The sequence below is a fragment of the Suricata suricatta genome, chromosome 11 (genome assembly GCF_006229205.1).
Source record: "Suricata suricatta isolate VVHF042 chromosome 11, meerkat_22Aug2017_6uvM2_HiC, whole genome shotgun sequence".
In the NCBI taxonomy this organism is placed as follows: domain Eukaryota; kingdom Metazoa; phylum Chordata; class Mammalia; order Carnivora; family Herpestidae; genus Suricata; species Suricata suricatta.
The window spans coordinates 9,793,315-9,808,071 of NC_043710.1; the positions used below are offsets into that span (position 1 = coordinate 9,793,315).

General features: G+C 58.5%; 2 protein-coding genes across 3 annotated transcripts in view; one reads left to right on the forward strand and one right to left on the reverse strand.

Annotated features, from left to right (window-relative positions):
- Positions 1-3,795, forward strand: part of SLC15A3 (solute carrier family 15 member 3) — a 20,667-nt gene extending 16,872 nt beyond the window's left edge. Inside the window, exons 5-7 of the mRNA XM_029915452.1 lie at positions 986-1,335; positions 2,895-3,050; positions 3,506-3,795. Coding sequence (XP_029771312.1) covers positions 986-1,335; positions 2,895-3,050; positions 3,506-3,660 — 661 coding nt within the window. The 3' untranslated portion in view covers positions 3,661-3,795. The remainder of the gene's footprint in view (positions 1-985; positions 1,336-2,894; positions 3,051-3,505) is intronic.
- TMEM132A (transmembrane protein 132A) lies at positions 3,708-12,638 on the reverse strand. Of its 2 annotated transcripts, none has more exons than XM_029956186.1 (10): positions 12,348-12,638; positions 11,899-12,117; positions 11,201-11,532; positions 9,841-9,990; positions 8,368-8,563; positions 8,140-8,283; positions 6,857-7,059; positions 5,945-6,224; positions 5,386-5,577; positions 3,708-4,977 (listed from the first exon to the last, which is right to left on the reverse strand). In XM_029956186.1, the coding sequence occupies exons 1-10, from the start codon at positions 12,621-12,623 to the stop codon at positions 3,943-3,945; spliced, it is 3,027 nt and encodes a 1,008-aa protein (XP_029812046.1). In that variant the 5' UTR covers positions 12,624-12,638; the 3' UTR covers positions 3,708-3,942. The 2 variants fall into 2 exon arrangements, with proteins under 2 accessions (XP_029812046.1, XP_029812045.1); XM_029956185.1 differs by having other exon boundaries at positions 8,368-8,566.
- Positions 12,639-14,757: the final 2,119 nt, after the last annotated feature.

Here is a 14,757-nt window from a genome sequence, read left to right on the forward strand (position 1 = left end):
GATATAAGCTCTCTAAAGTCAGGGTTCTTTCTTTCCTTTTCATTTAATGCTCATGGGCACCCAATACATGGGTTCAATGAATGCCTCAGACGCTGAGCCACTTAAAAAGAACTTATTGATTCTTTTCCTTCCTCCGGTTCTAAAGGATTTGCAGCCATTTATAAAATGGTAAAGAAGCTTCTGTAAGCTTCTGGTAAAGAAGCTTTCATGCTATTACACAAACCTTAGTCCTTTTCACTTAGTAACTTGATGGTTCTGAAGTTACGTAGCGCCTGTGAGCCCCATTTTTACAATGGGGATAGTAGTTCATTCAGCCCTGGTGTAGGAGCGGGGCTCTGCCCTCATGGAATGTAGTCTAGCAGGAGTGTTCTGAGGATTAAAAGACCCAGTCCTGTGCCTGGATCACAAGGGTAGGAGCCACGGGGGATTAAAGTTCAATAGTGTTACGAAGACGAAAAGCAAAGCAAGTTCTTTGGCAGTGACAGCTTTAATGCACGCTGTCCTGTTTCATCCTCACAGCAACACTGGGATTTTTATTCTTACTCCTTGCATACGAGCAAGCACTGGGTCTCAGGGAGCTTAAGTGACTTACCCAAGGTCACACAGCTAGCTAGCGTGGCAGGGCCAGGATTAGAACCTGAGTCACTTAACACCACATCCAGTATTCATTTCACTACAGCACAGCTGTCTCCTAAGCAGTGAAGGGGAAGGAGAGAAAATGAAGCTTGAAAACTCCTCTGTAATACTTGATGCTGCAGTAGACAAGTCACGTGATCGCATGGAAAGGGGGCCAGCGGTGAAGTCAGACACACAGAGGCTCAAATCCAGCCCCAACTACTCATAAGCCATGTGACTCTGGGCTGGTTGCTTAACCTATTTTTTTTAATTTGCAAGACTGCATATTAAATGCCTAGCACGTAACAGGCTGTCAATTAATGCAAGTCGTTCCTCTAAATGACTGCTAAACCTCATTCTGAGCTTCTAGCAGCCAAGGCAAAAATCAAAGGTTGAAATTCACATCTGAGACCTCCACCCTGCCCCCAGGCCAGTTTTCTCTTCCTTACCTGCTGCTCAGTCATCAGCTACCTATAGTAACACCTATTACATGCCAAGCTCTGCCATGTGCTAAGCTGCCCACAGTAGACCTGGCTACAGTGCCCCCCTTTCCCCCTCCAGGAGGCCTAGAGATGGAGCGTTTACGGTACATCCATCGCAATGAGACGGTGTCCCAGAAGATCGGGAAGAACGTGTACTATGCAGCACCTCTGTCCATCTGGTGGCAGGCCCCTCAGTACCTGCTTATCGGGATCAGTGAGATTTTTGCCAGTATCCCAGGTACCCGGGACCCTTCCCCCTACGCTCGTACCAGTGATGGGCTCTGCCTGGTGCTGCCCTGAGCAAAGCCAGCGGCCTCACAGGCTCAGCTTCTCAAGTTCGTGTGGGTGGAGGAAGGCCGGGTTCTCTCAGTGGGGCTGCCTTCACCCAGTGGAGAGTTGCTAGCCCTGGTTTGTGCCAGGCACTGTGATGGGCACTGCAGATTTGGAGGGGATTAAGACACTCCCATAAGGACTTCCCAGTTGTCCCTGGCGCCACGTTCCTCATCCCCTGCCCCCCTTGTCTGCGCATGTGCTGTTCTCTCTGCCTCAGATTCACAGTGAGCGACTATTTTCCCCCTTTACTTCCGAGCCTAAATGCCAGGTTCTCCATAAGGCCCTTTCCGAGGCCTGTGGGAGGAGGGAGTCCTTCTCTCCTCCTTTTGTTCATGTCTATCATGCACATGGGTCGCTGTGTTGTAATAAGGCAGTCCTGGTTTGTCCCCTGGGCAGGGCTGGGAGCCAGAGCTGTAGGCGGGGAGACGGACACTTCACTCAGCCAGGGGGCAGCTTACTCATCTGCAGGCCAGGGCGGGGCTCATGTGGGACTCACTCAGGACTGGGGGGCATCACCCAGACAGCAAACCCAGCTGGGGACTGTGGAAGGGCCTCTAGGGTGTCAGGAAAGCCCAGGGATGAGGCAGGTAGGCAGCGAGGGCAGTACTCAGCAGGAAGCAGGAAGGGTGTCACAGGCGGCAGGAACAGCATAGGCAAAGAGCTGAGCTCTTCATGGGAGTATCTGGAAGGCTAGGGAGGTGCAAGGTCAAACTTGGATGTTGAAGTTTCTCCTGGGGGCCATAGTCACCGCCCCCCCCCCCCCAGGAGATTTTGGCAGGGAAAGAATCCCAGCAGAGGATTTTTAGACAGATCCATCTGACTGTGTGAGGAGGAAGAAGACAGGAGACAGGGGAGTTGAAGAGGTGTTTGTGGGGGCTGGGCAGGAATTAACCAGGTCTGCAGTGTGGTCCAGGGTAGAGGGAAGAGAGAGGAGGGCAGACAGTGAGATTTCTGAGGCTGAATCAAAAGGATTTGGTGATGGGGCACCTGGGTGGCTCAGTCAGTTGAGTGTCTGACTCTTGATTTTGGCCCAGGTCTAGGGATGGAGCCCCATGTCGGGCTCTGCACTAAGCCTGGAGTCTTGCTTGGGATTCTCAGTCTCCCTCTGCCTGTTCCCTGCTCATGCTCACAGGCAATCTCTCTCTCTCTAAAAAAACAAAAAGGATTTAGTGATGATGTTGAAGGTGGGCAGAGAGAGTAGTGGAGAGAGAGGTGCTGTCTGAGATGGGACACCCAGGAGGAAGAGGAAGAGGGGAGACAGAGCGATGTGGGGGCATCAGGGTGGAGGGGAACAGATGAGCAGGGCAGAGACAAGGGGTCAGTGATGCATGGGTGTCGTCCTAGCCATGTAGTGGGCAGTCCTGCCAGGGAGGTCAGGATGGGGGCTTGCTGGGTGTGGGCCAGGGGCCTGGGGCCCTGTCTCTGCTCCTCCACCGGCCTCTTGGGCCCCCTCATCCCCCGCAGGCCTGGAATTTGCCTACTCGGAGGCTCCTCGCTCCATGCAGGGTGCCATCATGGGCATCTTCTTCTGCCTGTCGGGAGTGGGCTCGCTGTTGGGCTCCAGCCTCGTGGCACTACTGTCCCTGCCAGGGGGCTGGCTGTACTGCCCCAAGGACTTCGGTGAGTGTGGGGCCCTCCCTGGGGGTGGGAGGCTTGGAAAGGAGCCTAAGCGCTTTGACCCCAGGCAGAGTGAAAATAGCAGGCTGGGTTCAGGAGGACTGGGTTCTAGCCCAAACTTGGCCAGTCGCCCACAATGTGGCTTCCCCATGCCAGGCCTCAGTTTCCCTAACTGTCTAAAAGGAACCCGTGAACTCCGCAGGCCTCCAGGGCGCCTTCCTGCATCTGGAAGTTTGTCATTCTGTCTGAAAGGGTCACCTTTCCCTGTAGTGTTGGGTGTTTTAAGCCCTGGAAAGAATCGCTAGCGGCCACGGAATTATGGGTGCCCCAGGAAAGACCCCGGGGTGGCCAGATGCTGGAGGGCTGTCTGCCCACCCATGGCCCACACCTCCTCAGTGGCCAGTCCCGGGGCAGCCCTGCCCGACCCAACCCACACACCAACCCCTCCTTTCCCCCAGGGAACATCAACAATTGCCGGATGGACCTCTACTTCTTCCTGCTGGCCGCCATTCAGGCCGCCACGGCCCTGCTGTTTATCTGGATCGCCGGCCGCTACGAGAAGGCAGCTCGGGGCCCAGTCTCCCAAAGCTGTCCCAGCAGGGATCGGGGCTGAGCACCCCCTGCTCCCCTCTGCAGGACACAGACAGCAGCAGTCCAGGGTGAGGGCGGGGTTCCTTGAGTTTATTCTGTACCCGACATTAGGATGAAATGGTTCCCATAAATAAGGGGCTTAAGCCCTTCCTCACAAGCATGGTCCATGATGGGGGGGCAGGGCAGAGGGGGCCCGGGTGGGAGTCCTTTTGAGTGACCAGGCAGGGGGCTTGGAGCAGCGAGCACCAGAGGGTGGACAGGAGGCTGGTGGCGGCAGGGGCTGGGCCGGGCAGGCAGAAAGGGGTCAGGAACTACCCCGGATCCTCTCCATGTAGCTGCGCAGCTCCTCGGGGTCCTTCAGTCCCATGTCCTCACACACCCAGCGGATGTCGTCCTCGCCGGCCACCAGGATGGACTGCACGGCAGGGGCCCCTGCGGGCTCCTCAGGCAGCTGGGCCGGGGGCGCCGGTGCAAACGTCACAAACTCCACGCGCTTCCGCCGCCCCCCGGCTTCCTTCCGGGCCAGGGCGCTCGAGGGGCCGGTGGTGCCCCCTGCGGGGGCCTGGGCCAGGGTCGGGGCCTCCCCTCCTCCCCCACTCTCGCAGGGGCAGCCCCCCTCCCCCTTGGGCAGGCCAGGGGACTGCCGGTCCAGCTGGCGGCTCAGTTCCTCCTGGTCGGTGCCCAGCCAGACCCAGTTGTGGGGCTGGGGGGAGGCGGGGTCCGTGGCGCTGTCGGGGGGCTCCTTGCGCTGGTAGCGCAGCACGAAAACCACGCCGTTGACCAGGAAGATGAGGATGGCCAGACAGAAGATGCCCAGCAGAGCGTACATGCCAAGCTCTAGGTCGGTGACCCGCTGAGGGGCCGGGACCATCTCCTCCTCTTCCTCCTCCTCCTCCTCCGCGTCTCCAGCCTCCGCCTCCTCCTCTGCCGGCTCAAACTTGCCCCTCACGCCCCCGCTGCCCCCAACACCACCTGCCTCCCATTGTTTCCCGCCCATGCTGGCCTCCGTTACTGGAGAGCTCCGGGCAGGGCTGGATGGGCGGGCCGGGGCCGGGGTGGGAGCGGGGGGCAGGCCCAGCCAGGCGGTGCCAGAGGCCAGCGGCACACGGTGGCGGCCCCGGCGACAGGGCTCGGGCGGGTGCAGAGCTATGTGCAGGGGCAGCCCCTCGGCCCCTGCCCCACTCACCACCACCCCCAGCGGGGCGCCCCGCTCCTCGGCTGGCAGGACAGCACCGGGCTCCTCAGCTGAGACAGACAGTCCCAGGTCATGGTGGTCGTAGAGCTCGGCGGGGGCCAGGGTGTGGTCAGAGAAGGACAGCCAGAGGGAGAGGGCCACCTCCTGCGGGGCGCACGGACACAGGCAGAGACATGCAAGGGCACGCACGCATGCACACAGAGACCACTCCCACAGAGACAGGCCACACAGAGGAGAGATCAGAGAGAAAAGAGACACAGCAAATGGACAAAACACAGGGAGAGAGGGGACGCGCGTCAATCACCTGTCTGCCACTCGGCCCTGGGGTCTGAGTCAATCGGGAGGGTCCTCCGAGCCATCTAATCAACCTCCCACTGTCACACTCCAGCCACTGCTTGGCCCACCTCCAGCTGCAGAGAGCTCACTACCTTGTAGGGCAGTCAGAACTCATTCCGAAAGCACTAAGGTGAGGGGTCCAGGTACCTCCCGTCCCCCTGTCATTAACCCCCATCTGGAGATGTTGACCTCATCCCTCTGACCCCCAGCTGTCACCTGCTTTGGGGCGGGAAAGGCTGACTGTGCCCAGCATGTGGCTGTGACCTCCCCGGGGTGGGCAGTGCCCCGGCTCAGGGCCAGTGAGATGCCCATCACCGGCTGCACCCGCAGCTCCAGCACCGAGACCTTGTCATCCGTCACGGCCAACGCCTGCTCCCCCAGGATGGAGTCAGACAGTGGGGAACGCACCTGAGGGCGAGAGGGAGCTGCAAGTTGCGGGGGGTCCAGCCTCTCCTCGCTGAGCCCCAGCATCTGAACGGGCTGCCTTTCCCCTCCCATTGCACCCCATGTGTCCTATACACACATACCTGGATCCCGATCCCATGCCTGGGGGACAGTTTCCTCCTCCCTCAAGACCTGGTCCCCACATACCCAGCCCCAGCCCTTCATGCTTTGAAGATGTCTTCCATTACACGGACCACCCTATTCTCCCATAACCCCCAATCTCACGGGACTCATACCTTCCCAGGTACACCCCGGGCCCCTCTGACACTCTTCATACCTGCCCATGAACACTCTGGGAGCTACCTTCACCCTTGTCAGGGGGTCTGCTCACCTCGATGGAGGTGACGCCAGGCTCCCGGCCCACAAGGACGCGTCCGCCCTCCAGTGAGGCTACACGCGGGTCCTGCACGCGCGCATGCGGTGCCACCAGGTGGGACACGTCCAGCAGCCAATCGGGGCCGAGCAGGTGGGTGAGGCGGCGGCCACCGTCCAGTGGATGGGCCACAAAGGGGACAAGGAAGCGCACGCCAGCCCGCTGGTACTGCAGGCGGCAGCCTCGGGCACGTCGCTCAGCCTCCTCCGCAACAACCGGAGCCTCCGCCTCTGGCGGCCTGTAGGCAGGGCCAGGTCCGGGGGCGGGGTGTCAGCTCTGGCCCCGCCCCCAGCCCCTGAGGGTCCCGCCCACTGGGGGGAACACACCCACCCCACCCACTCCCAGCTCCCGGAGGCGCATTCTTCAAACTTTGAACATGGCCTTTGAACGCAGCCTTGCACTTCTACCCACTTCTACCCCTGGCGAGGCGCCACAACCCCGCTCCTAATTGGTGCCTGTGCCTTTCCTTCAAGCCGCTCTCCGGCTCCTAATTGAAACTCTTGGCTCCTGGGAGTCAAGGACAAGAGGAAGGTCACCTTCGGCTCTGGTGGGACTCTGAGCTAGGTGCCATCTTAGGCTTTGCGGACACAGCAGAGAACGAAATAGACAAACCCCCTCGCCTTCATGGTCTTTGAGTCTCGGGGAAGAGTGTGAAGGGGGCGGACAGGCCGCACACAGATGGATGAGGTTATACAGTCATTAGAAAGTGATTCACGCTTCAGAGAAGTGAGGCGGGGAGAGGGGAGAGGGAAGGCGGGAGGGTGGAGGGCAGCAACTACAAATGAAGTGGTCAGAGGCTGGGTGGTGAAAGGCCACATTCCCTGCACCATCTCTCCATCCCAGAGCGACTTTGCCAAGGCCTCCACTCACCCTTCAGCAGGGCCGGGGACCCTCCAGCCTCGGACCTGCTCCAGGGTGGTGTCGGTCAGCTCGATGCGCAGGGGCAGCAGTGGGGCCCACACGGTCAGCCGCAGCGAGGCCCGCAGCCGCCGCCACCAGAAGTCCACCCGCACCCCGCGAGCACCTTGGCTCTCTTTGCCGGCCACAAACACAGCGTCACACTTCTCGGACACCTAACGGGAGGCCAGGAGCTGGACTAAGTAAGCCATGGAAGACAAGTGCAGACCAGAGAGGGCTGCCCTGACCCCTCACTGTAAGAAGGGGTGGCGCTGAAATTCACGGTGCATTTTACTGGCGTGTCTTAAGATTAGGAAGGTTTCACCATGCAGTCAAAGATCCCGTTCTGGATGAACCAGCCATCCCCCAAGTTCCCCTGGGGTTTAGCTGGGGAAACTGGCTCTCTGCGTACAAGATCTTTCTTCTGACAGAAGAATGTTCGAGCCCACAAATTTGGCTCCCTGTTAGTGCTGGCTTCTGGCTTTCTTGCTAGAGCCATCTGGTAACCTGGTATAGGAAGGAAGGCAGAGAGCCAGGCCAGACCTACCCACCCCAGAGCCTTCAGGAAGGATCTGCTCCCAGAGGCAAAGCACCATCCTAAGTGGTGTGACACCTCTTCCAGGCAGGCAGCAAGGAGTTAGGAAAGGCAGGCTCTGGGCTTCTCCTCTTTGAACTTCAAAGGGGAGAAAGTTGCCCTGCCCTTTTTGGCTTTACCTCACGGATCATTACCAGGCTCTAATAATTATCCATGATGCTTTTAATTCTTTAATGTAAAGCTTAGAAACCCAAGGCTCAGAAAGGTTAAGAGACTTGTCCATGATCACAGAGCTAACTGATAAGAAACATGGATTTGTTAAAACCTGTCGATCCCAAAGTACATGTTCTTTTTTTTTTTTTTTAAAGTAGGCTCTATGTCCAACATGGGGCTCAAATTCGCAATCCCGAGCTAGAGAGGCGCGTGCTCTGCTGAGCCGGCCAGGTGGCCCCGAAGTATTCTCAGCTCTCCTACCTCAGTTCCTCTGTCAGTGCAGTAATGAACGTGAAGGCGCCGAAGCTGCGGCTGCTGGGGTTCCCTAGCTCGCACCTGACTGTGCACAGAGGCGGTGGGAACAAAACAAGTTGAATCTGGAGTTCCCCCCCTGAGGTTTCTGGTGTCAGTAAGAAACTGTCCTCTCCGGGACCTGAGTGGGGAAGGCGCAGGTGCGTCGCTGGGCGCATAAGGGCACACTCACACGGGGTCGGCGCATGCCACTCACCTGCAGGACCTGGGTGTTGGCCGACTCGCAACCGATGTGCTCAGTCACCTCCACCAGAGCCCCCCCGCTGTCCACAGTGACGAGGCGCACAGGCACCCGCTGCGGCTCTCCAGTCAACGGAGCCGTGTTCACCAGCTCCTCGGCCTGAGAGGGCAAGAGGAGCTTAGCCCCAGCCTCTGTGCCTCACATGGCCCCGGGCCCGGCCACGCACAGGTGGGGACTTCTTACCTTGGCCAGTGGGACAAGGGCCCTGATGTCCCGCTCGGACACCAGGATCTCCCACACCATTTTGTCCTTCTCTGCTTCGGGGGCCTGGCCTGGGTACTCCAGCTGCCATGTGACAGGGCGAGTGACCGCCACACCCCCACTAGTGCCATTCTCCACCAGAAAGTCCACCCACAGGAACTCGGATAGTTCAAGGGGGCTGCTGGCCAGAAGAGAGAGAGAGAGACTGTAAGTGCTTGCCAGCGGCTACGCACTATTGGAAGCACTTGCTCTAGTCATGAGGTGGGTCCTATGACAATCCCCAATTTACAGATGACAAAACTGAAGTATAGAAGTTCTAGAACTTGCCCAAAGTCACAGAGTGAAAGGTGGCAGGACTGGGATTAAACTCAAGCATCCCGGCTCCAGAGCTCAAGCTCTCACACTCTTGGCCTCTGGAAGATCCGTGTAGCTACCTCACACCACGCCCGTCCCGGGAAGCTTGCTCGTTCTCCTGCCTTCCCAGACCCCCTCTGCGCAGACTTCTGCTTTCCAGGGCCATTGGGGTGGCTTAAAGCACCTGTGTCAATTTCTACCAAGGAGGAAAAGTCACTTTGAAGCCCCGTGACGGGACTCAACCCCTTGAATAATGATCCTCATGGCTTCCTTTGAGCCAGCAATTGCTGGGGCCCCTGGGTGGCTCAGTCGGTTGAGCGTCTGACTTTGGCTCAGGCCATGATCTCACAATTCGTGAGTTTGAGCCCTGCATGGCACTCTCTGCTGTTAGCATGGTGCCCACTTCAGAGCCTCTGTTCCCCTCTCTCTCTGCCCCTCCCTGGCCTGTGCTCGCTCAAAAATAAGTAAACATTAAACAAAAAGAGAGAAAAAAACCCCAAAACCTTGCTGGATTCTTGCTATATAGGATATTATTTCATTTTCACAAACCCTAAGGAATGCATAATGATCCCCATTTTGCAGGTGGGGAAACTGAGGCTCTCATTGGGGGGGGCCGAAGGGGGGAAGGGGGAAGTGAATTGGCTTGCTTATGATTATTCATCCCAAAGTGTCAGAACCAGGACTCAAACAGGTGCTACCACGCTCATGGCCTTGGCGCAGGCTTAGAGCACGAATAAGAGATCATAAATGTGAACCCCAGTGAAGCTTTTTTTTTTTTTAAATATTAATGGCCCAGAGGAAAGGGCCTCCCTTGGTGGTGGTAGGAGGCAGGGTAGTGGCTGTGAAGACGGTAACTGACTGGCCAGGACAGGCTGGCATCCTCCTCTGGAATAAGACTCACAGACACTCACCGTATGTAGCATGCAACTGGACGTGGGTAAACAGTAGCTCAATGAATGCCTATCTGCTCTGTGCTGTGTCCTCGAAGGAGTCTGATCTGCGCTTGCTCACGTGGGGATACGGAGGTCGTGTGGCAGCCCCCCTCGGGCCCCAGGAACCCTCTCCCTCCTTCCTCTGCTCCTCCCGGAGAGGGTTGCCCACCTGGAGTCTGGCCCCGTCAGCCCTGCACGGTGGCAGGTGATGAGAGTCGTGTGGTGCTTGGAGGCCTTGAAGCGGTCCAGCCGGGCAGTCCACAGGCTGGGCTGGGCTGGGCGGGCAGCTGTCACGTGCAGCCCCTTCTTCACCTTGATCCTGGGGAGAGGACACGGGCCCAGGGTGTCAAGGTGGGTGCCCAACTACGGACTGAATGAGGAGCAACCCAAGGGGCCCCAGGCCCGGCCTCCTGAACTCCCATCTGAATCTTCTGCTCACCATCCTCCGATCCACGAGGACCCCATCTCGATGCACATGGTGCCACACAGCTCTCCCCGGCACCCGAAGACCCGCTGCCCCCAGGGTCAAGTCTAATCCCGGCTTCGAGGATCTGCTCTAGTGTCAGTGTTGGCTGTCATACCTCTGTCACCCTGCTTCAGCTACACTGAAAGCTTTCCCCCCCACACACAGCTCGTTTATGCCTGACTCTTCACTCAAGATGCACGTTCAGCTTTCTACATCTGCTCCTTCTTCAAGCCTCCAGCAACTCCAATACTGTTTAGAAAGTTCTTCCTGGGGCAGAATAGATTTCCCCCTTTGCTCCACCCCGAACACAGGCCCCCATGGCGCTTCATACCTCCACCAGAGCATATCGTCCGGCCTATGCCACACAGTCCCTTCCCTACCCATTGGTTCCCTTAGTGCCAGGTGGGGACCGGGCCTTGCTACTCTCTGTAGCTCCAAAGTGGAGACACAGGGCTTCGCATATTTTAAGTGTCTAGGAAAGATCTAATGAGTGTGGTGTGACAGACAGGGGGATGGGACAGGCACTTGGGAGACACATGGCGATAGGACACACACAGATCCAAATATGAGAGGCACATCATACTCTGCAAATCATTGTCAGTGGAATTGGGTTGGGGGGCTACTCGGGAAGGACTTCCTGCAGAGGGGGACACACAAAAGAGAGCCTTTCTGTGAGGAGGAGCAGGTGGGAGAACATGAAGATGAGTGTGACTGGGGCAAACACCCCCTCCTAGGGACATTAGAGCATTCACCACCCCCAGGGACTGCACTTTCCAGTTTCCAAGCCCTCTCCTGTTCTCCTTCCCTGGAGTCTCACAGCTGCCTTGTGAAGCAGGCAACGTCAGCCCCAGGAGACAAGGAGTCTCAGAAGGGGCCAGGGGACTGGGAGCTTCCTACTTCAGACTCCAAGTTCAGGGCCGTGCCCCCTGCAGGGTCCTGCCTGCTGCCAGGGCAATCACGGCTCTTGGCCTGGAGGGGGTTTGGTGGGCTCACGTTTGCAGAGTAAGGACCCCAAAAGGAGAAGGCCCCTGACCCCCGCCCACCCCAGGAGCCCCGTTCTCACCGCAGCGTCAGGACGCTTGCTGTGAAGTTGTGCCGGAGCAGGAGGGTGGCACTGAAGAGCTGGCCGGGCCGCACAGGCACATCGGGCACCCGCAGCATCACCGCCTCGTCCAAGGGCACCTCCTGGTACTGCGGGGGGTCCGCTGGGCGCAGCTCCACACTGCCCACGGGCAGAGCCTGCTCCCTGGCGTCCCCGTCCCCGCTGGGGCCACAGCCCCCAGGGCCCTCCGCTGCAGGCTCCAGCGTGTAGGCCAGCTCGGCCCGCGTGCTGGAGCCCTGGGCGAACCAGTGGGCGGGAAGCTCCAGCTCCACCACGCAGGCGCCTAGGGAAGGCTGCAGACACATGGTGGCCACAGTCAGCGTGGTGGGGGAGGGGGTTCCAGCACCCACGACAGGAGACGCAGGGCTCGAGGGCTCCACGAAAGGCAGGACCAGCATGGGCCAGAACCATAGGCCCGGGGGTACGGCCGACCAGTGACATGACTGGCGCCAGGGCTCAGCACACGTCCAAAAGGCACACTTCCGCCTTTGGGAACAGTCTTGTTCCAAAGTGAGCCCGTCCCAATGCCTCCTCCCAGATTACGCCCTGGGACCGCCCTGACCACACTCCAGGCTTCTATGAATCCCAAAGCCCTCAGAATACCCCTCTCCAGCTGGCACAGCAGGCAGCGCCAGCTTAGGCAGGGCCCACCCACTCACCTGGAAGTGGCAGGCTCGGTGAGCAGTGCCTGCAGGGTGAGTGGCATGGAGCCGGGCACAGGGCAGGCTGCCAGGCCCCGGCGGCCAATCCTGCCCTTTGAGGTGGAAGAGGACGCGGGCGTGGGGCTCTGCTGGAGTCACAGTCGCCTCCACCGACACGGCCCGCACATCCCACGGCACTGGCCGTTGGTGGGGCTCGGTGATCCGTGGAGGGACCACCTGGAGAGAGAAGGAGGGTGCTCACTAAAGCAGGGGGTTGGGGAAGCGAGCTCTGGAAAGATGGGATGCCAGGCTTTCCATCTCTCCTTGGCAGGAGAGAGCATTTGCAGGCCTTAGTTTTCCCCTCTGGAAAATGGGGAGCACGGCTGGGGAAGACCCCTGCACCATACATAGCAGACCTCAGCTCTGAATCCCATCAGCCAGGGAGTCCCTGGTGCCCCTCTCCTTACCTGCTGTGTGGCAAAGGGCGGGTAGGAGGCCCGAAGAAGTGGCTGGGCCCTGGGCCACGGCTGCAGGAGCAGGAAGGTCTCAGATCTGGAGCCCAGGGAGGAGTTGGCAGGTGGATAACCGCCCACCTGCTGCACACGGAAGTGCTCGGGGGCATCAAGGAGCTCCAGGGTTGCGGGCAGGTAGACAGAATCCAAGGTGCGCTGTTCACCGTCCACTGAAGAAGGGATGGGAAATGGTGCCAGTTCCAGAGCTGGCATGGCTGACCTGAGCTCCATGCTGGGGCACAGCAGTGGCAGGCGGTGGAGGAAGAAAAGGGTTATAAATGTCCTATCCCCCCAGGATGTAGGGAAAGCGGTCCCATTTCACAGATGAGGAAACTGAGGCTCAAAGAGCCTCACACAGGTAGTACATGATAGGCCAGGCTTTGGATGTATATCCCAGACTGGATGCCAGTTTCCAAACCATTCCTTCTTCCACCTTCCAGAGACTCAGACCTTCCTCCCTTGAGCAGAACCTTCTCAACGTTTCCTCCTCATTCCTGCTCTCCTACCTACTCGCCTCTGATATCAAGGCATTTGTAGGGTACAGTTCCCCCTAGACAGGGCCTGTGCTGTAAAAGGTGGCGACAAAGTGGGCTTTGGAGAAGCAGAGACCCTTCTCCTGTCCCTGGGTCCTCGGCCAGACTTGTCTGGGCGTCCACCCACCCTCCCCCTCCATCATCATCACGGCACCCCTACACTGGTTTCATAAACCTGCTCTCCTCTTCTCTGTCTACTGGGTACTGGAGTGCAAAAGAGGGATCAGGCCGGGGGCAGGAGGGCCCCTGAGCCTAGGGAGAGAGCCAAAATATTCAATGACTTAGAAGGGCCCCAAAGACCATACTGGGTTTGTACTAATTATCAGTTAGCCCCAAGAATCATAAACATTTTCAAACGCTAACTACAAGCAGACTATTTAAAACATTTTACATGTATTAACTCCTCAGTTTGCATACTAACCCTGAGAACTAGGTTCTGTCGCTGTTATTTCCAATTTACAGATGGAGAAGATGAGGCTGAGGTGGAGGGACCTGCCTGGGGGCCCACGGCTGGAGAGAGGTGGAGCTGGGAGTCAGAGCTCCCGCATTGCGCCCAGAGGGATACATCGCTTCTGTCCCCTATGCTCCTTGCAAAGGTGACCGCTTGCGCCTGTGCTCCCTGGGCTGTGGGTCTCTCCCTCCTTCCTTAGAGTCCCATGTGAATGCTGCCTCCTTCTTAAGGGAGCCCTTCTTGATTGCCTGTCCTCTCACCAGTCCCCCTCACTCTCCAACCCCCCTCCCAGTTGCCTCATCTGAATTAGTTGTCTTCCTGTCTATTCACAGGGGGACTTGTTCTACTCATTCCAGAATCCCCCAAGCTGGGCAGCTCTCCCTGGAGAAGATCCTGGGAGCCCGGAGGACTGCGTTTACGTCTTAATTCTGTCTCAGTGGATCTGGGTCCATCATTTAACATCTCAGAGCCCGACTTTTCTCACCTGTAGAGTGAGCATTTAGTGACGCCGTGAACGGGGCTTTGTAAAGTGCAGAGTGCTGTCTGGGGGAGAGGGGTTATTGCTACTGAATAATGGATGTGACAAGGCTTTCCTCATCTCTCCTTAGAAGGGGTTATTAGGGCTCCTGCTGTCCCCTGGGGAGGGGAGCAGGTGGCTGAGAGCAGCCCTGGAGCCAGCTTCCTCTCCGCCCCATCCTGGGCTGAGGGACTTGATGGTTTCAACCTCCTTCGAGACCCTCCCCACCAAGGAGAGTGTGTCTGAGATGCTCCAGCCACCCTGCCCCCAAGTTTAACAGGTAAGTGACTATGGCTTCCTGGGGGACGGCCCCTGACCTCCGGTCCTCCTGCTATTCCACTGCCAGGATAATTATAAGATGCTATGTGGCCTGACTCCCACGGACTCCCAGCACGCAGAGCTCAACTCTCACGGGGAAAGAGAGGGGGTAAAGAATGTCTCACTATTCCTTCCCCCCTCTCTCACTCTTCTGTGGTGTCATCCACCTAGCAGCCACAGCCCTGCCAAGGGCAGTCTGACCCCCCACCCCAGGCACAGGGGAGTCACTGCTCCTTCCTCCAGTGATGGGGATCCCCGCAGGATCCAGGAAGGCACGGATGGGGCAATCCCTGGAGACTCCAAGGTCAGCTTGCTCCTTGGGGCAGGGAGGAGGGTGGCTGCGCACCTCGCAGGTCCCAGGCAAAGGGGCTGCTTTTCCGTTCCCGTGGGGGCTGGGTTAGTGGGGGTGGGAGGAGAGGAGGAGCCGCTGGGGTGCAGCTGTGGGGACCGCAGATTAGGGAGCTGACGCGCCTGGGTAAGGGGCAGCTGGGTTAAATGCCCGGCGGGAGGGGAGCTTGCAGAAGGTGCGGGGACCCAGCAGGGGTG

Coding starts and splice junctions, on each gene's coding strand:
- TMEM132A (XM_029956185.1), bottom strand. CDS start 12,623: ATGGAGCTCAGGTCAGCCATGCCAGCTCTGGAACTGGCACCATTTCCC. Junction 12,118..12,347: donor CGCCCTTTGCCACACAGCAG/GTAAGGAGAGGG, acceptor TTCTCTCTCCAG/GTGGTCCCTCCACGGATCAC. Junction 9,991..11,200: donor GCAAGCGTCCTGACGCTGCG/GTGAGAACGGGG, acceptor TCCTCTCCCCAG/GATCAAGGTGAAGAAGGGGC.